The 20,226-nt window shown below is 46.6% G+C and overlaps 1 protein-coding gene across 2 annotated transcripts in view; it reads left to right on the top strand.

The window, feature by feature from the left end:
- Positions 1–20,226, top strand: part of LOC126263142 (trafficking protein particle complex subunit 13) — a 255,521-nt gene that overhangs the window by 153,097 nt on the left and 82,198 nt on the right. For both annotated transcript variants that reach the window (XM_049960175.1, XM_049960176.1), the window contains one exon: positions 15,184–15,280. In XM_049960175.1, the coding sequence (XP_049816132.1) occupies positions 15,184–15,280 (97 nt within the window). The remainder of the gene's footprint in view (positions 1–15,183; positions 15,281–20,226) is intronic.

The following is a 20,226-nucleotide window of genomic DNA, read 5'->3' as shown; positions in this document are numbered from 1 at the left end:
ACCTGTTCATGGGTCGCTTAGAGGAAGCCTTCTTGGTTATCCAGGCCTGCACACCCAAAGTTTGGTACAGATTTATTGATGACATCTTCATGATCTGGACTCACAGTGAAGAAGAACTCCAGAATTTCCTCGCCAACCTCAATTCCTTTGGTTCCATCAGATTCACCTGGTCCTACTCCAAATCCCATGCCACTTTCCTTGACGTTGACCTCCATCTGTCCAATGGCCAGCTTCACACGTCCGTCCATATCAAACCCACCAACAAGCAACAGTACCTCCATTATGACAGCTGCCACCCATTCCACATCAAACGGTCCCTTCCCTACAGCCTAGGTCTTCGTGGCAAACGAATCTGCTCCAGTCCTGAATCCCTGAACCATTACACTAACAACCTGAAAACAGCTTTAGCATCCCGCAACTACCCTCCCGACCTGGTGCAGAAGCAAATAACCAGAGCCACTTCCTCATCCCCTCAAACCCAGAACCTCCCACAGAAGAACCACAAAAGTGCCCCATTTGTGACAGGATACTTTCCGGGACTGGATCAGACTCTGAATGTGGCTCTCCAGCAGGGATACGACTTCCTCAAATCCTGCCCTGAAATGAGATCCATCCTTCATTAAATCCTCCACACTCCACCAAGAGTGTCTTTCCGCTGTCCACCTAACCTTCGTAACCTGTTAGTTCATCCCTATGAAATCCCCAAACCACTTTCCCTACGCTCTGGCTCCTACCTTTGTAACCGCCCCCGCTGTAAAACCTGTCCCATGCACCCTCCCACCACCACCTACTCCAGTCCTGTAACCCGGAAGGTGTACACGATCAAAGGCAGAGCCACGTGTGAAAGCACCCACGTGATTTACCAACTGACCTGCCTACACTGTGAAGCTTTCTATGTGGGAATGACCAGCAACAAACTGTCCACTCGCATGAATGGACACAGGCAGACAGTGTTTGTTGGTAATGAGGATCACCACCCTGTGGCTAAACATGCCTTGGTGCACGGCCAGCACATCTTGGCACAGTGTTACACCGTCCGGGTTATCTGGGTACTTCCCACTAACACCAACCTGTCAGAACTCCGGAGATGGGAACTTGCCCTTCAGTATATCCTCTCCTCTCGTTATCCGCCAGGCCTCAACCTCCGCTAATTTCAAGTTGCTGCCCCTCATACCTCGCCTGTCTTTCAACATCTTTGCCTCTGTACTTCCGCCTCGACTGACATCTCTGCCCGAACTCTTTGCCTTTACAGATGTCTGCTCGTGTCTGTGTATGTGCGGATGGATGTGTGTGTGTGTGTGTGTGTGTGTGTGTGTGCGAGTGTATACCTATCCTTTTTTCCCCCAAGGTAAGTCATTCCGCTCCCGGGATTGGAATGACTCCTTACCCTCTCCCTTGAAACCCACATCCTTTCATCTTTCCCTCTCCTTCCCTCTTTCCTGACGAAGCAACCGTTGGTTGCGAAAGCTAGAATTTTGTGTGTATGATTGTGTTTGTTTGTGTGTCTATCGACCTGCCAGCGCTTTCATATGGTAAGTCACATCATCTTTGTGTGTGTGTGTATATATAAAGATTATAATAGAGGGAAACATTCCACGTAGGAAAAATATATCTAAAAACAAAGATGATGTGACTTACCAAATGGAAGTGCTGGCAGGTCGAGAGACGCACAAACATACACACAAAATTCAAGCTTTCGCAACAAACTGTTGCCTCATCAGGAAAGAGGGAAGGAGAGGGAAAGACGAAAGGATGCGGGTTTTAAGGGAGAGGGTAAGGAGTCATTCCAATCCCGGGAGCAGAAAGACTTACCTTAGGGGGAAAAAAGGACGGGACCCCCTGCGGGTTCGGGGGTAAGAATAGGCCTGCGGTATTCCTGCCTGTCGTAAGAGGTGACTAAAAGGAGTCTCAAACGTTTTGGCCTTAATGTGATGGTCCCCTAAGGGGTTTGACCACTACCTTTCCATATTTTCTGTTAGTGCGTACCATTTGGGGAAGGACACCTTACGTGGTGTATTATATATCCATCTTGCCCTAAGATCTGGCACACCCAATATTGTCATGGAGTTGCCCTTACACCGTGCTTCCAGCCACATCAGCTGCTGTGTGTTCCGGTCAGCATACATGCCCTCCATTATGAACCTCCATCTTTGCCCTCCTGACACATATGGATATTCGACACCCGACATCCAGCATGGTAGCCAGTCCGTTGTGGTGGGGTCGTCGTGTACCCTCTTGGTGGTAGCCCCCTGACTACACAGGGATCGCACTGCTGATGCCTGAGCTGCTACCTCCCCATGTATGCCGAGGAGTAGATGCCTGTCCCTCTGGGGCATCGGGACTCCCAGCAAAGGCCATCCTGCCAGGTGGTCTTTGCTGTGGCTGGGTGGCACCCGTGGGGAGACCCCTGGTCGGAGTGGGTGGCATCAGGGCGGATGACCCGCAATGAAGCGTGGTACATCATCTCTCGCTGGTGGGCCTCCACCGGCTGTCTCTAAGTGATCGAGGTCTAACCTCAACGGCAAGCAATTCAATCTAAGATCGTTTCCCTCCCTGGCCACTCCATGGGAGCATGGCTAAAGACAGCAGTGGAGATTATTCACCCCGGTACCTTGTCTGTACGTGGGTCGATGGTGAATCTTTTATGCAAACTAAGCCTCAGTTTTTTGTGGAGCATTTAGAGGACAAGTTCGGGGAGGTGGAGGGCTTGTCCAAAATGCGCGCTGGGTCGGTTCTCATCAAAACAGCATCCTCTGCCCAGTCACGGAGGTTGCTCACTTGTGACAAGTTGGGTGATGTTTCCGTCACCATCACTCCCCATAAAAGTTTAAACATGGTCCAGGGTATTATATTCCACAGGGATCTTCTTCTGCAGTCCGACAATGAACTACGCGCCAACCTAGAACGACGAGGTGTTCACTTCGTCCGACGCGTCCATCGGGGTCCGAGGGATAATCAGGTAGCCACTGGTGCCTTCATCTTAGCCTTTGAGGGTGATGTCTTACCCGAAAAGGTTAAGGTGATGGTTTACCGTTGTGATGTGAAGCCATATATCCCTCCTCCGATGCGGTGTTTTAAATGCTGGAAGTTCGGACACGTCATCTCGCTGTACTTCCAGCATCACATGTCGGGGTTGTGGACGTCCTTCGCATCCTGATACTCCATGTGCCCTGCCTCCTATCTGTGTTAACTGCGGAGAACACCATTCCCCCTGCTCGCCGGACTGTAGGATATTCCAGAAAGAAAGGAAGATAATGGAATATAAGACCCTGGACCGCCTGACCTACCCCGAGGCTAGACGGAAATACGAGCGGCTGCATCCTGTGGCAATGACATCAACCTACACCGCTGCTGCAACGACGGTTCTCCCATCATCTCGAATTGGCTCTAAGATCGGTCAGCATCCACCAGCCCCCTTGCTTGTGGGGGGCACTTCACAACCTGTTACTCCTGCTCCAACTACTTCAGGAGCAACACCTCCGCCAACAATCGGGGACATCAGTTCCCCCTTCCCAGCCGGAGAAGCGTAAGACTTCTTCGGCTACTCTCGTAAGGAAGGGGTCCCTTGGGGACCTCCCTTCGCAAGTTCTGACCAGCGGCACAGCAGACACCCGCAAGTGGCTCAAACAAGCACCGGTCCCTGGTCGTAGGGCCTCACGGTCGTCGTCCGTCCCTGAGGCTGACCCTGTGAAGCCCTCCAAGCCTGAACCACCGAAGGCACAACGAGGGAAACAGAAACAGAAGAACGTCCCCAAGAATACCGACATTGCGGTGGCACCCGTCCCGCCGCTTCTTACAAGCTCTGCGTCTGAGCACGAGGTGGAGATACTGGCGTCCGCTGATGACCTCGATCTCGCTGGTCCCTCAGACGCCATGGATAGCACTTGCATGGGTGCTCCATCGGAGGCAGCAGGTGACCCAGCGGCGTAATCTGCCTTCCCAGTCCCGTCGTGCCTTTCACAGGCACAGAAAGTACCATCCTCCAGTGGAACTGCAGCGGTTTCTTCCACCATCTCGCTGAGCTCCGGCAGCTTATCAGCCTTCACCCTTTCCTCTGCATTGCTCTTCAGGAAACTTGGTTTCCAGTGATGCGTACCCCCGCCCTCCGAGGCTATCGGGGTTATTATAAGAACAGGGCAGCTTATGAAAGGGTGTCTGGTGGCGTCTGCATCTATGTCCTTAACTCTCTTCACAGCGAGTCTGTCCCTCTACAAACACCTTTAGAGGCTGTCGCTGTAGGGTGTGGACGCCACAGGCTATTACCGTCTGCAGTCTTTACCTTCCACCGGATGGTGATGTCACGCAGCATGAGCTGGCTGCACTGCTAGCACAATTGCCGTCACCTTTCTTCTTACTGGGCAACTTCAATGCCCATAACCCTCTGTGGGGTGGGTCAGTGGCAACAGGTCGAGGTGCCACTATTGAGCATTTATTGGAACAGCTCGATCTTTCACTCTTAAATGATGGCTCCTTCACACACTTCAGCATGGCGCACGGCACGTACTCCGCCATCGACCTTTCGATCTGTAGCCCTCGCCTCTTACCGTCTGTCCACTGGAGTGTGCATGACGACCTGTGTGGCAGTGACCACTTTCCGATCCTTCTGTCACTGCCACAACGTCACTCTTCTGGGCGCCCCAGCAGATGAGCTATGAATAAGGCTGACTGGGATTTGTTTTCCTCCACTGCCGCTATTGAGCCTCTCTCTAGTGCTGACATTGATGCGGTGTTTCAATCGGTCACCACCGGCATCGTTACTGCCGCCGAATTTGCCATTCCCCGTTCTTCTGGGTCCCCTTGGCAGAGGGCTGTGCCTTGGTGGTCGCCTGAGATCGCTGAAGCGATTAAAGATTGCCGGCGGGCGCTCCAGCGTCACAAGCGACATCCCTCCATAGACCACCTTATCGCCTTCAAACGGCTGCGTGCGCAGGCCCGCCTCCTTATCTGCCAAGGCAAGAAGGAGTGCTGGGAGCGGTATGTGTCCACCATTGGCCTCCATGTCACTCCATCGCAGGTCTGGGCCAAGATTCGACACGTCTACGGCTATCGGAACCCTGCCAGCGTCCCTGCACTCTCACTGAATGGAGCAGTTTGTACTGACTCCGACGTCATTGCAAACAGCTTGGCAGAGCATTTTGTTATGAGTTCCGCTTCTGCGAATTACCCCAGGCCTTCTGCTCCATTAAACAGGGGATGGAACGTCGGAGCCTTTCTTTTCGCACCCACACTTCTGAATCCTACAATGCTCCGTTCAGTGAGTGGGAATTTCACAGTGCCCTTGCCGCTTGCCCTGATACCGCTCCCGGGCCCGATCACATCCACTGTCAGATGCTGAAACACTTTCAGTGGACTGCAAGCGACGCCTCTTCGACCTTTACAACTGTCTCTGGCTCGAGGGTGAGTTTCCGTCGCAATGGCGGGAAAGCATTGTCATCCCCGTTTTGAAACCGGGCAAGAGCCCTTTGGAGGTGGACAGCTACCGCCCCATTAGCCTCACCAACGTTCTTTGCAAGCTTCTCGAACGGATGGTGAGCCGGCGCTTGAATTGGGTACTGGAGTCTCGGGGCCGTCTGGCTCCGTCTCAGGGTGGGTTCCGTAAAGGCCGCTCCGCCGCCGACAGTCTGGTGAGCCTGGAGTCGGCCATCCGTACTGCCTTTGCCGGCCGTCAGCACCTGGTCGCTGTCTTTTTCGACATGCGGAAGGCGTACAATACGACATGGCGTCATCACATCCTTTCTACGCTTCATGGGTGGGGTCTTCGGGGCCCTCTGCCGATCTTTATCCGCAGTTTCCTGTCGTATCGTACCTTCCGCGTGCAAGTCGCAGCCTCATATAGTTCCTCCCACGTCCAGGAGAACGGCGTGCCGCAGGGTTCTGTTTTAAGTGTCTGCCTGTTTTTAATAGCCATTAACGGGCTCGCTGCGGCCGTGGGAAGTTCTGTCTCCGCTTCCCTGTATGCTGATGACTTCTGCCTTTACTACAGGTCTATTGGCATTGCAGCTGCTGAACGTCAGCTACAGGGCGCAATCTGCAAGGCGCGGTCTTGGGCTGTAGCTCATGGGTTCCAGTTTTCGGCAGCCAAGACCTGCGTTATGCATTTATGCCGGCGACGTACTGTCCACCCGGAGCCGCAGCTTTCTCTTAACGGCGAACTTCTTTCAGTGGTGGAATCACACAGGTTTTTGGGGGTGGTTTTCGATGCCTGGTTGACTTGGCTGCCTCATATCCGGCAGCTCAAACAGGCGTGTTGGCGGCATCTCAATGCTAAACTTCCAACACCCTACCATACACCACAGTATCATCAGCAAACAAGTGCAGATTGCTGCTCACCCTGTTTGCCAAATCATTTATTTATATAGAGAACAACAGCAGTCCTATTGCACTTCCCTGGGGCACTCCTGACAATACCTTTGTCTCTAGTGAACACTTGCCATGAGGACAACATAGTGGGTTCTGCTATTTAAGAAGTCTTCAATCCACTCACATATCTGCGAATTTATTCCCTTTGCTTGTACCTTCGTTAACAACCCTCAGTGGGGCACCGTGTCAAATGCCTTCTGGAAATATAGAAATATGCAATCTGCCTGTTGCTCTTCATCCATAGTTCGCAGTATATCATGTGAGAAAAGGGCAAGCTGAGCTTCACATGAGTGATGCTTTCTAAAAACATGCTGATGCGTGGGCATAAGCTTCTCAGTCTTCAGAAAGTTTATTACAATTGAACTGAGAATACATTCAAGGATTCTGCATGAAACAGAAGTTAGGGATATTCGTTTGTAATTTTGTGGGTCCATCCTTTTACCTTTTTTATATACTGGAATTAACTGTGCTTTTTTTCCACTAGCTTGGGACTTTGTGCTGGGCAAGAGATTCACAATAAATGCAAGCTAGGTAAGGCGCCAATACCATAGAGTACTCTTTGTAAAATCAAACTGGGATTCTATCCAGACCTGGTTATTTATTTGTTTTCAAATCTTTAAGTTGCTTCTCTATACCAGGTTTGGTTATTTCCCTGTTGTCCATACGGGAGTCTGTCTGATGGTCAATGATGGTATGTGTGTACGGTTTTCCTGTGTGAATGATTTCTTGAATGTTAAATTTAAAACTTCGGCTTTCATTTTGCTATCTTCAACAGCCACACCAGACTGGTCAACAAAGGACTAAATGGAAGTCTTAGACCCGCTTACCGATTTTACATAAGACCAGAATTTTCCTCTGCCTCATCTTTTCTAAGGTGTGTGACGGTGGTAGTTGTTTGCTTCATGCATAGATCTTTTCATAGGCCCACAAATCTCTGCTAACCTTCGCTAGTTGTCATTTGTGCATCCGCTTTTGAACCTAAAGTGCAACAGCCCCTGCTTCCTCAGCATGTGACAAGTTTCATTATTGAACTATGGTGGGTCTTTTCCATCCGTTATCCACTTACTAGGCACGTAACCCTCCAGACCACAATTTAAAATCTGCTTAAACTTTGCCCATAATTCCTCTGCATCCATCTTACTGGTACTAAGTGATGCCAAATCACTATCTGAGTAAGATGTTAATAACTGCTTATCTGCTCTATCTAGCAGAAATACTCTCCTGGCCTTCTTAACCAATTTATTAACTTCCATAATCGTAGTTGCTATAATGACATTGTGATCACTGATCCCAATTTCTATACTGACATTGTCAGTAAGGTCCAGCCTATTTGTAGCTACAAAGTCTAATATACTTCCACAGCATGTGGGCTGTCGAGCTAGCTGCTCAAGACAATTTTCAGAAAATGTGTTCAAAAGTAGGAGGTATGTCCACAAAGTAAGTTCAGTTTGGTTATATAAAACAAACGTGTACAGATACAGAAAAAATATTTATTGCACAAAAATCTAAAACTATTAAATTACTTTTCTACATAACTTCTGAAATTTTGTAGCCACTTGTTAGTGTGTGGCACAAAATTTTGTATGCCTTCTACATAGAAGGTTGCCACCTGTGTGTTTAACCATGTGGTGACATGTTCTTTCAGCTCATCATCATCGTTGAAGTGTTGACCACCAAGGACAGATTTTAGGTGTAAGAAGAGATGAAAGTCGCTAGGAGCAAGGTCCAGCTGTACGGCGGATGATCAAATGTGTCCCAGTGAAATTCCTGTAAGAGTTGTTTGGTCACATTCACTGTGTAAGGTTGGGCATTATCATGGAAAAAACAACACCTTTTGACAGTAATCCTCAGTGCTCGTTCTGTATTGCGTGGCGCAATTTCTTAATGGTCTCACAGTAACCATGTGCATTGATTATTTGGCCTTGTGGTAAGAAATCAATCATCAAAATGCCTTATCTGTCCCAAAAAATGGTGCACATGACTTTTCGAGGTGTCCATATTTGCATCCTTCGTTGGGGATGAAGTGTGCCTCCATTCCACTGATGGCCGTTTTGCTTCAAGGGTGTCGTGCGATACCCAAGTTTCGTGCCCTGTGACTATCCGAGAAAGAAAACCATCACCTTCTTCATTGTAACGTGTCAAAAATTAAAGTGCACTGCCCGTCCCTTGTTTTTTGTATTGTGCAGTAAGAATTTTGGGTACCCAACATGAGCAAAGTTTCCGAAATTTCAGTTTTTCAGTAACAATTTCACGACTTAGTGATAGTGAGATTTACAGAACTTCTATAGCGAGGGCATTAAGTGTAAACTTACAGTTGTGCTTGATCTTCTCTTCAATTGTGTTAACCAGTTCATCAGTAACCACAGACGGGCGACCACTTCTTTCTTTATCGTGCACTTGATCACGTCCTTCATTGAACAGTCTGACCCATCTTCTAACCATTGAATCACTCATAGCATTTTTTCCGTAAACCTCGCAGATTTGCCAATGAATTTCCTTTGGTTTAACTTTCTTTGCATTTAGAAAACGAATCACGGATCTGATTTCACTTGCAGCGGCATTTTCAATTATGGCTGACATTATAAAGAAGCACTACAGAACACACGTTGGCAGCAGCGATCTGAAAATGGCATACATATCTTCTCCTTGAGTCAGAGTTACTGCTGCGCATGCGCAGAACTGCGATCATTGCGCTGACGCGGATATAAATAGGAACGGAACGTACTTTGTGGATGGCCCTTGTATTTCGCATGATTGTCTGGCTGTAACACCCCCCCCCCCCCACACACACACACACACACACAAACACAAAGGGTTCATTGACATCCCAGTCTATACTCGGCAGGTTTAAGTCACCTCCAACTAGCATTGCGTGATCTGGTTATTTACATGCTGTTGACTGTGGACTTTCTTTCAATGACTCTAAAGCTGTCGCAGCGGAATTGGGTGGCCTGTAAAAGGATCCACCAATTAACCTGATTTCACCAACACTCTTATATGTGACCAGAGAACTTCACTGTCACACTCAACTTTGACTTCAATAGAGAGAATCTATTTTTGTCAACTGCAGTGAACACTCCCCCTCTTATGGCCTCCAATTTGTCTTTCCAATATACATTCCACGATTCGCTACATATCTCAGAACTTTACAGTTCAGGTTTCAGTCAGCTCTCAGTCCCAAGAATAATTTGAGCATGAGAACTTTCCTGGAGGGCAGTAAATTCGGGAACTTGATTACAAATACTTCGGTAGTTCACTGATAAAATTGTGACAGGTGAAGTGTCTTTATTCTGAATGCTGTTTGACTTCCCTTGCTGTGAATCGACTGGCAAGTGTTCATCAGAGCACCTAAAACTACCACCTAGCCTAAAAAATCCTCACGTGCATTCCACAAGCACTCTGCTACCCGAGTAGCTGCTTCCTTTGTGTAGTGCAACCCTGAACTATCAGGGAGAGTCCTACAAATCTCTGCAAATTTAACGCAGGTCCAGAAATCTGCAGCCAATACCATCACAGAGTCGATGAAGCCTTTGGTTGTGACCCTCCACTTGGCTCCAAACCAAAGGATACCGATCAACTCTGAGAACGATGCTGCAAATTGCGAGCTGTGCTTGCACCCCACAAGTGAGGCCAGCAGTGTTCTTCACCTCCGTCAGCCATCTGTATGAACTGAGGATCACCTCAGAACCTGTACGACAGGCTTCGTTGGTTCTGACGTTAGCCACAACTTGCAGAAGATTGCACCCTGCACGCTCAATAGCCACCAGCAAGGCTGCCTCCACATCTCAGATGAGACCCCCCCAAAAGACATACTGAGTGACAATTGGCTTCCTTTCCGTGCCTGAATGCTGTCTGCATAAGGGGCATTAGAGTTCCCACTCAGGCAACACGAATACGTTACCACACGCCACTCACCCTGTTGTGAAGGCGGATCCACCGCATCGTATGCTGTAGGAGATGCCTCAGAAGCATATCCCGTGGGCAAAACAAGTGACACCAAATCTCTCATGCAACACACCATATTCTCCGCCACTGCTACACCACAAGAGAGCAGCCTGAAGGTGACTGACCGTAGCCAACAGTACATTCTGTTGTTCGTGAACTGCAGCCAGCTGCTCCTGTATCTGCACGCAGCATGCATGCATCCTACCTGTCCTAGCAAGACTAACTGAAGAAGTGAACTATAAAAGCAATCCTAGATATGCAACTTGCTACCCACCTGGTGTCACCAGTGGACACTGATGGGTTAAAGATGGTGTTCAGTGGGCAACTATTGCGTTAAAGACTAAATGAATTTACACTTACAAAAATGCGAGATTAATGCTCTTAAACAGAGAAACATGCACAAAATTTAATATACTACATGGAAAACACAGAGAAGGATAAACGCTTAACTTGCTGCTCTGTATATGCACTCGTATCACAGCTGGGAGCTAAAGCCTGACTTATTCTCATAGAGCATGCACCTTTGTTGAAAATTGCATGTCGGGAATCAAAACCAGGTCACCCACTTAGCAGCCAAGCAGAATCGTACGGCCCAGCGAAGAAGCAACTTTGCTTTACTGTATTAAAAATGCTCATTGTCCTTTAGGCTTCTTGCAAGTCTGACAAAAACTGCATAACTCCCACACTGCTTGGCTGCACAGCCATTTGACAAAAGCACTCTCATGAACACCAACCAAATACGAAGGAGTGCCAACCAGCAAAAGGTCCTGTGCATCCTGCCACTCCCCCTTAAATAATTTGTAATGTCACACACTACTGAATCAAGTTAGACATTTTAAATCATGACCACTTGAAAAATTTAAAACTAATTATTGCAGTAATTTTTCATCCTCCTATTAAAATAACAGCACAGTATTAAAGAAGTTACGAAAGGACATTCCCAATGCATGCCAATGTCTGGTTTTGCAACGTGACAAGACTTAAAATTATAAATATGCATGAAATAGGAAGTTGTGGTTATTCAGCCAGTAGGAATATTAGGTAAAGATCTGGGAAACTTGTGCTGACTTCGTGCTGCATGTCACAGTTGAGGATTTATAGTTTTGGCACATATGCGTATCGACTCATAATTAAATCCTCTGTAATTCTTTATACATATGTCTAATTTCAAAAGAAGTTTGTTAGGTAGTTTTCCTACATTGTCAGCTTTCGTGTGACACAACATGTGGTCAGATTTCTCCATTGTCTTATTTGTTATTACTTGTATAATTACCATAACAAAAACAATAGTAACTTCATTAACCCCTTAAGCCTGAATAAAACTCTAGATGAAAGATAAAAATCAAAAATTGTTGTGCTTTAGAGCTACCCAAAACACTTGGAACAATGCAGCACTTGTCAGAAGTGTTGGTAGCTCCTTGAAGAATCAGCATCTACCAGTGCCGGCATTCAAAAACAGTTAACCTGCACAGCACAGCATTGGTATGATGCAAATTCACGACACTCGGCATTAAAGGCTTAATAATCCTACAGTCATGCCAAGTTGCAATGATCTCGTCTCAACACCGTAGAAAGGGTCATGGCCGTTGTTTTGCTTATTATGTTGCATACCAGGCATGCTTGAGCAAATTTTCCAAATGTGGTGCTGCAAACTGACAATGCACAAACATCTGCAGTTTAAATCTGAAATGCCAAAGAGCTATAGGAAATTATGTTATCTGACCATTTAGGCTGTAGAATTATTTTTTTTATTTTTATTGAGAGGCTGAATCGCACTATTAGTTCCTGATGGCATCCAGTTCACATTAACAGGCTTTTTGTTGTCCCCCTAAAGACATGTATTGGTGTGTCCAGGCCAAGAGTTCAACAAAAGCACTGAATTATTTTCTGCAACCGGTAAGAACACGTATCGGCTGCAATACTGAAACTTATTCTGTATTTTTCTTCATCAATTGCATCCTTGATCTTTCTAAAGAAATATGCGGAAACAGTAACCCACAGATCCTAATCACTGGCATAGTTGTATACAAATGTGTCATAGCATTCATTGACTGCAAAGTGACTGTCTTTTTTTCACTCAAAATGATAAAGCATATTTAGTGTGCAGTTCTTGCACAACACCTGACTCATTGTCTATATACGCCGTACTTCATGGGGTAACAAGAAACTTCATCTTATGTCAGCTATGAAATTCTCTATAGTATTACCTATTAACGAAATCTTCTCTACAAACATACTTGAAGTAAATTTCGTAATTTTGTGACTGCCATTCCTCTACAATTTCCTGAATCTGAAACTGGGTGTAAGAAATCTGGAAACCAGTAATGTTCATCTCGGTTGCGAGTCAGAGGGCCCAGATTCATACGTCTCTCTCAGTGATGTTACATTGTCTCTAATGTGCAGTTCTGAACCTTTCGAATAGTTCCTCTTTCACAGTTTCACAAGTTTCATTTTGGCATGTATTGTGTAGTTTGTGTAAATCTACCTTGCACTTATACAATTCGCATTCAGATTTTATGAAACAAAACTGGCTTTCCTCCCTGCTTCATTACAACCATTTTTCTCCCCCCTTCGTTCAACCAAAAATTTCATTGTTCAAACCACAATTCACACAATTGTTAGGGTTATTTCCTGTTTCTTCTAATGTTTCCACAGTTTCTAACAAAATAATGACATCATTCAAATGAATGTCCCAGAAATAAACTCTAATAATAAGTGTGTTGGTCTTCAGGAGAATGGTGATTGTGTCTGTGTTCTTCATATTTCATCTTTGTGAGGCTAAAAACATTAATAAGATTCCACACTAGTGTGAAACTCTGGAAATTGCACAAAGATGGATGCTATTAGCAGGCATATACGAAGAAACCAAAGAAAATTAATTCAGTTTTTATCTCCATTCGTAACAGTTAGCAATTTCTCAAAGGCAACTGCTAATTAGTGTGGATATCAAATGAGCTGTTGATTGAAGTGAATAGTAACAGTGAAGAATTGCATCAAAGACACTATCAATGGACACTGAAATCTGCTTTACAAATTATAATTAAATTATGCTGTGTCATCTGTTTCCTGTTGCACCAGCAATCAAGGCTGTGCACCTGCCATGCTGTGTGTGTGCTGTCTGCTATAGCTACAGCAGGGTTGTACATTTCTACAGCTGCCAGGTGAGCTATGAACCACAATTTTCAAAATAAAAAATTTAAAAAAACTTGTAGTGTGTCTTAGCAGCGAAAATTTTGGCACAGTGTTTCTTTCAGTGTATGCTTTGTGTATAAATAATTTCAGAGCAGGTTTCGACACGTCAGATTGGACTGCTCCCTTGTAACCGTATATCAAAACATTCCAAATGTAATCAAAAACTGTCACAAAATCCACAGCCCACTGGTGCATATGTACCCCTATCACACTGTCCTTATTGGAGCAGAGTTTCAACACCCAACAGTTGAATGGGATAATTGCAGTTCAATATGTGGTGGACATGATACATTCCTTCCAAACAATACTAAATGCGTTCTCAGAAAAGTACCAAGAAAAGGTAGATTAGAAGCCCACTCATTAGGGAAACCTGTTAGATCTAATGGCAGTGAATAGGTTGACTTCTTCTATGGCGAAACTGATATCAGTGAGCGTAAGGCAGTTGCACCAGTTATGATTAATAAAGTACAATGGGTAACCAAAATAAGTAGAAAGATTTACATGTTTAATGAACTGGTAGAGAGGCAGTAATGTAGAGGAATTTAAAATGCATAGCACTGGGCAGGAGCACTTAGAGAAACTGTGGCTGAAGTTTAGAACAGTTGATAAGCACTGAATTGATAAACACTTAGTAAAACAATTTGTGATAGGAAGGACCATCCATAGTAATACAGTCTCTGTAAAGAAACTTTTAAATAAGCAATGACAACTACTATGTAATAGGTGTAAAGCAGAGCATAGGAGTAAATATAGAAATATTCTAAATGAAATGTGTTTGACAGCCAAAACAGCACTGTGTAAATCCTTCTTCAATAATTACCGAAGGCCTTCTTTGCTTTTAAAGAAAACAGATATAAAACAGTAAGTTAAAACTTTTGATCTGTTATATATAACATTGCAAGTTGCTCATTCTTCAGGAGATGCCACTTTTTCATTGTTTTGCTTGTTATAGTTACAGATAGCTTGTCTTCATAATAGTAGCCACTAGCCCAGCAAACAAAACTGTATGCTTCAGGAAAATGACATCCATATCTAAAGCATCTGCTTTTGTAATTCATAAATGCTTTCTGCTTCTGTGCTGCTATAATTGACTGTGAACGTGTGCGCGCACGCACACACACACACACACACACACACACACACACACAGAGAGAGAGATATATTCACGATTCACTGTTATAGCATACGCATGATGTTAGCCAGAGAAGCTTGCAATTTTGTTTATTGACAATATTATGGAATGCATAGTTGCTACTCACAATATAGCAGAGATGATGAGTTGCAGATAGGCATCAAACAAAGCTTTTGGCCCAACAGGTCTTCATCAGACTAGACAACATACACACACACTTACACAAATGCAACTTACATGCACACGATCACAGCCTATGGCTGCCAAGGCACATTTGCGTGTGTGTGTGCGCATTTATGTTATCTATTCTGATGAAGGACTGTTTGGCCAAAAGCATTGTTTGACAGTCTTTTTGTTTTGCCTATCTGTGACTCGCTCTCCACTATATGGTGAGTTGCAACTATCCTTTTCGTAATACTGTCATTATTTCATCCTGTGTTTGCCATTTATTTTATTTTATTTATTGATTATTATGATGAATTGCTTCATAAAATTGTGATATTATTGTAAGTGTGCTAATATCTGTAAAAAAATTCAATTCTTTCCTTACATAGTCTGACGAAGTTTACCTAGAAGCCCAAGTACAGAATATTACTTCAGGCCCCATCTGTTTGGAGAAAGTATCTTTGGAATCTTCACATCTTTTCAATGGTATGTATCATCTTAAAACTGTAACACAGTATATGTTAGAGGTTAAGAAGATTTATGTTTCTGACTGGTAACCCTTTTGTTTGGTATTTCACACAGAGTATTTTGGTCTTCAGATGTTACTTTCCCACACTTTCCTTAAATCAGTATTACTGCTGCCTTTGAAAGTAATGAGGTTTCTTGATCACTATAACAACAAGAAAAATTAAATGTTAACATTAGTATTGTGCTATAGTGGCAGATTAGAAATGAATATTGTTGGGAATTGCTGTTAGAATATGGTTCAAATGACATAAGGAAAAAAAAAAAAAAATAAGATTGAGCCCTTTAATCCATACTGATGCTATAAATATGAAAATAACTGTTACATTTTGATGAAATTTAATATCGAGATAGCTTGAACCCTGAGGAAGACCATAGGTTACTTTTTTAGAAAGTGGGGAAAAAAACCATCTGTAAGATGGTGAAGTAAGGAATGGAGCATCTGTTTTTATATCAGTGGACATAAACCATGTTAGAAATTCATAAAGTTTGTTATAGCTTGTAGACATGTGCTCTTCCCCGTGCCCCTCTGCACACCCCCTCAGGGGGCTCAGCATTTAGTTGCTGGGTACGGGCTTGGCAACCCCGGGGTCCCTGAGCTGGGGACTGGGAAGCGCCACCAGTCCTCAGTACCATAAGCTCTGAGCGTGCTTCAACGACCACCATAAGGCGCAACAGTGGAATGCTTTACGGTACAGAGCCCGGGGATCTTGGCTTAACTGCCTGGGTCACGAAGATGGTATAAATCTCAATAAAAAAAATCCTCAATCTCAAGGTGTGCTGCACGCCGAGGAGACGCATGGCTGTTGAGGTAGAACAGTTGCCAGCGGGCGACCTCTAGGGAACCTGCCCCCCCACCCCCCCCATCCCGGTTGTATTAGGCTTACCCAGGCAAGCGGGGCTCTGTCTGGGTGGACATTCCTTCCCCTATCTGCTCGTGTGACCACCGTGAAACGAAATACGAATAGTGCGCAAGCACGAGTCTCTAAGAAAGGAAAGTTCAATGCTTTACAGTATGATCCCCAATCGTTCCCTTCCCTGTCCACACCAGGGGAGGAACGGTGGTCAAAATTACCTGATGAGACGTATTCTCCTCGATTTCTGGTTTGCAGCCGAACAGATAGGGACTCATTTTTGACCACAAAGCCTCAGTGTTTTGTGGAAAATTTAGAGGACAAATTTGGAAAAGTTGAGGGCCTGTCTAAAATGAAGTCTGAAGCAGTCATCATACAGACAGCATCCCCAGCACAGTCACGGGCATTGCTTGCTTGTGACAAGACGGTGATGTTGCAGTCTCCATTACGCCTTATAAGAGCCTCAATATGGTTCAGGGACTTATTTTTCTTAATGACCTGTTGTTGCAGTCTGAGACAACGAGCTCCGTGCAAATCTGGAACACTGCGGTGTCCACTTTGTACGATGTGTCTTCAGGGGACCTAAAGATAGTAGGGTCGACACTGGCGCCTTCATCTTGGCTTTCGAGGGAGACACCCTGCCCGAGAAGGTCAAGGTGATGATATATGTGATGTTAAGCCTTACGTCCCTCCTCCCATGCGCTGCTTTAAGTGCTGGGAGTTTGACCATATGTCATCTAGATGTGACGCCAACCCTACCTGTCGGGATTGTGGACGTGCCTTCCACCTCAACATGGCGTGTTCACCGCCCCCTGTTTGTGTCAACTGCGGACGGAAACATTCACCTTGCTCGTCAGACTGCTCGGTTTATCAAAAAGAATGGAAGATTATGGAGTATAAGACCTTGGACAGGCTCACTTACACAGAGGCTAAACCCAAGTACGACCGACTTCACCCTGTGCGCATTTCATCGACGTTTGCTGCAGCAGCTTCGATGTCGCCATCCCTGGCGACGAGCCCCCTAGCTCAGCCGCTTTTTGTGGGCCCTCCAGCCCGGCCGTCTATTCCTGACCCCCAGGTAGTTGGGGGAACACGCTCTTCCATTGCTCCACTGTTATCAACATCGGGACTAACTACCCCTCATTCTTTGGGGACTTCAGTCCCCACCTATGAGCCGGAGAAGTGCGCGCCTCCTCCGGCTCCCCTCACGCGGAAGGGATCGCTTGGTGCCTCCCTTCCACGGTTACTGCCCCTCCAGATGTCAGCCAGTGGCTGAAAAAGCCACCACCTGAGGGCAGTAGGGTGTCCAGGTGATCTTTGGTCCATGAGCCTGGGTTGGAAAAGCCGACCGAGCCTGATAAACCGATGGACAAACAGGATCCTACCAACAAGAAGAAAAAGCAAAAGGAGAAGGACATAGAGACAGAAAAGGAGTTCACCACTACACCTGAAGATGATGTGGAGCATCTAGCGCCCCCCCAGGAGCTAGATGTTGCTCGACCCGCAGCTCCTACGGATGTTGATCAGGCTACTTTGCAATCGGTGGCGGCGAGCGCTTCTAAGGCATAACCTATGCCGCCCCCCCCCCCCCCCCCCCCCCCGCCAAGTTCTTTCATGTCTTCACAGTCTGATACCTTTATCCTTCAATGGAATTGCCATGGTTTTTTCCACCACCTTGCTGAGTTGAAACAGCTTTTGTGCTGTTTCCCTGCCACTTGTCTGGCCCTACAGGAAACCTGGTTTCCTGTTCGGCGGACCCCCTCCCTCTGTGGCTACAGGGGTTACTATAAGAACCACGTAGAATATGACAGGGTGTCTGGCGGTGTCTGTCTTTATGTTCTTGCCACTGTTCCTAGTGCCCCAGTGCCACTTCACATGGCTCTCGAGGCTGTGGCTGTTAATAGTCCGGGCAGGAATGGGAGCTTACGATCTGTTCCCATTACCTTCCCCCAGATGAGGTTGTCCCTCTTGCCACCTGGCTGCCTTGTTTGCCCAGCTCCCCCCACCACCCTTTATGGGGTAGGAACGTTGAGACTCTCTTGGCACAGCAGGACATTTGCCTCCTTAACACTGGTGCTCCCACATATTTTAGCTTGACTCATGGCACATACTCAGCCATTGACCTCTCTCTTAGTAGCCCAGGTCTTCTTCCATACCTCAGTTGGAGGGTCCACGACAACCTCTGTGGTAGCGACCACTTTCCTGTCCTGGTTTCTCTTCTTCAATCCCAACCCCTGACCAGCTGCCACGATGGTCTCTTTGTGGAGCTGATTGGGCAGCCTACCTCAGCTTCTACGGCCATTGCTCCGCTTCCTGGTGACATTGATATGGAACTGGACGAGGTCACTATGGCCATTGTTTCTGCTGCCGAGGCAACTGTCCCCTGCTCTTAAAGTACCCTAAGGTGTCAGTCAGTCCCTTGGTGGACACCAGAGATTGCAGAAGCTATCCGGGACCACCGGCGAGCCCTGCGACAACACCGGCGTCATCCTTCCCTAGAGAATCTAGTTGCCTTTCAACGGCTGTGGACCCGGGCTCGGCGGTTAATCTGGCAGAGCAAACAGGATTTCTGGGAACGATATGTTGCCACCATAGGTTCTCGCACCTCCCCATCTCAGGTGTGGTCGCGGGTTCAGCGCATTTCTGGCTTTCGCCCTCGTGCGTCTGTCCCTTGCCTTTCTCTTCGGGGTACAATTTGTACTGACCCAATCGCCATCGCCGAACATCTGCCAGAGTACTTCGCTTGTATTTCTGCGACAGCAGGCTACAGCGCAGAATTCTGCACCATTAAAGAGCAGGCTGAGCGTATGCAGTTGTCATTTCGCATGCACCGTTGGGAACGATACAATGCCCCGTTTAGTGAATTGGAGTTCCAAAGTGCCCTTACAGCTTGCCCCAATACCTCTCCAGGTCCAGACCGAATTCACAACCAGTTTCTTCGCCATCTCTTGGCACACTGTCAGGGTGAATTACTCACCCTGTTTAACCACATCTGGACGGAGGGCGTTTTCCCAACTCTGGCAGGATAGTGTTACCATCCCGGTGCTGAAACTTGATGCAGATCCGCTGGTGGTTGATAGCTATCGCCCTATCAGCCTTACCAATGTTACGTGCAAACTCCTGGAACGGATGGTGAGTCGGCAGCTCATGTGGATCCTCGAAGCTCGGGGCCTCCTAGCCAGCAACGGGGCTTCCGTCAGGACCGCTCAGCGATGGACAATTTAGTCTCACTAGAGTCGGCTATTCGTAAAGATTTTACTCAGGGAGAACATCTAGTTGCTGTTTTCTTATATCTTCGGAAGGCGTACAATATCACCTGGCGCCACCATATCCTTGCTACGCTGCACGAATGGGGCTTACAGGGTCCACTTCATATTTTTCTACGGAATTTTCTCTCCAATCGCTCCTTTTGGGTTAGAGTTGGCACTTACTTTAGCTCTGCTCAAATTCAGGAGAATGGTGTCCCTCAGGGCTCAGTTCTCAGTGTTCCCCTCTTTTTGGTGGCGATTAATGGTCTTGCGGCTGCGGTGAGCTCATTGGTCTGTTCCTCTCTATATGCCGATGACTTTTGTCTTTATTACAGTTCCCCAAGCATCATTGTTGCTGAATGGCGGCTGCAGGGAGCTATCCGTAAGGCACATTTTTGGGCATCCAACCATGGTTTTCAGTTCTCAGCTTCTAAGACCCAAGTGATGCATTTCTGTCGTCGTCGAACGGTCCACCTCCATCCAGAGCTCTACCTTGCCAATGAAATCCTTCGTATTGAGGAGACGCATCGCTTCCTTGGCATGCTGTTTGACAGCTCACTTGGACACCTCATCTTCGCGAGCTTAAACACCTCATGATCCTTCGCTGCCTCAGCCTCACCGTTTGGGGGGCTGCACGAACAACCCTCCTACAGCTCTATAAGGCCTTAGTCCAGTTCTGTCTCGACTATGGGAGCCGTGGTGTACGACTCAGCAGCACCTTCAACATTGCAGCTCCTCGACCCGATTCTCCATTGTGGCGTCAGACTGGCGACAGGTGCCTTCCGCACTAGTCCGGTGACTAGCC

The sequence above is a fragment of the Schistocerca nitens genome, chromosome 6, assembly GCF_023898315.1.
Source record: "Schistocerca nitens isolate TAMUIC-IGC-003100 chromosome 6, iqSchNite1.1, whole genome shotgun sequence".
NCBI lineage: Eukaryota > Metazoa > Arthropoda > Insecta > Orthoptera > Acrididae > Schistocerca > Schistocerca nitens.
Note: the sequence above shows the minus strand (reverse complement) of the source record. Positions and strands in the feature narration are given on the sequence as shown.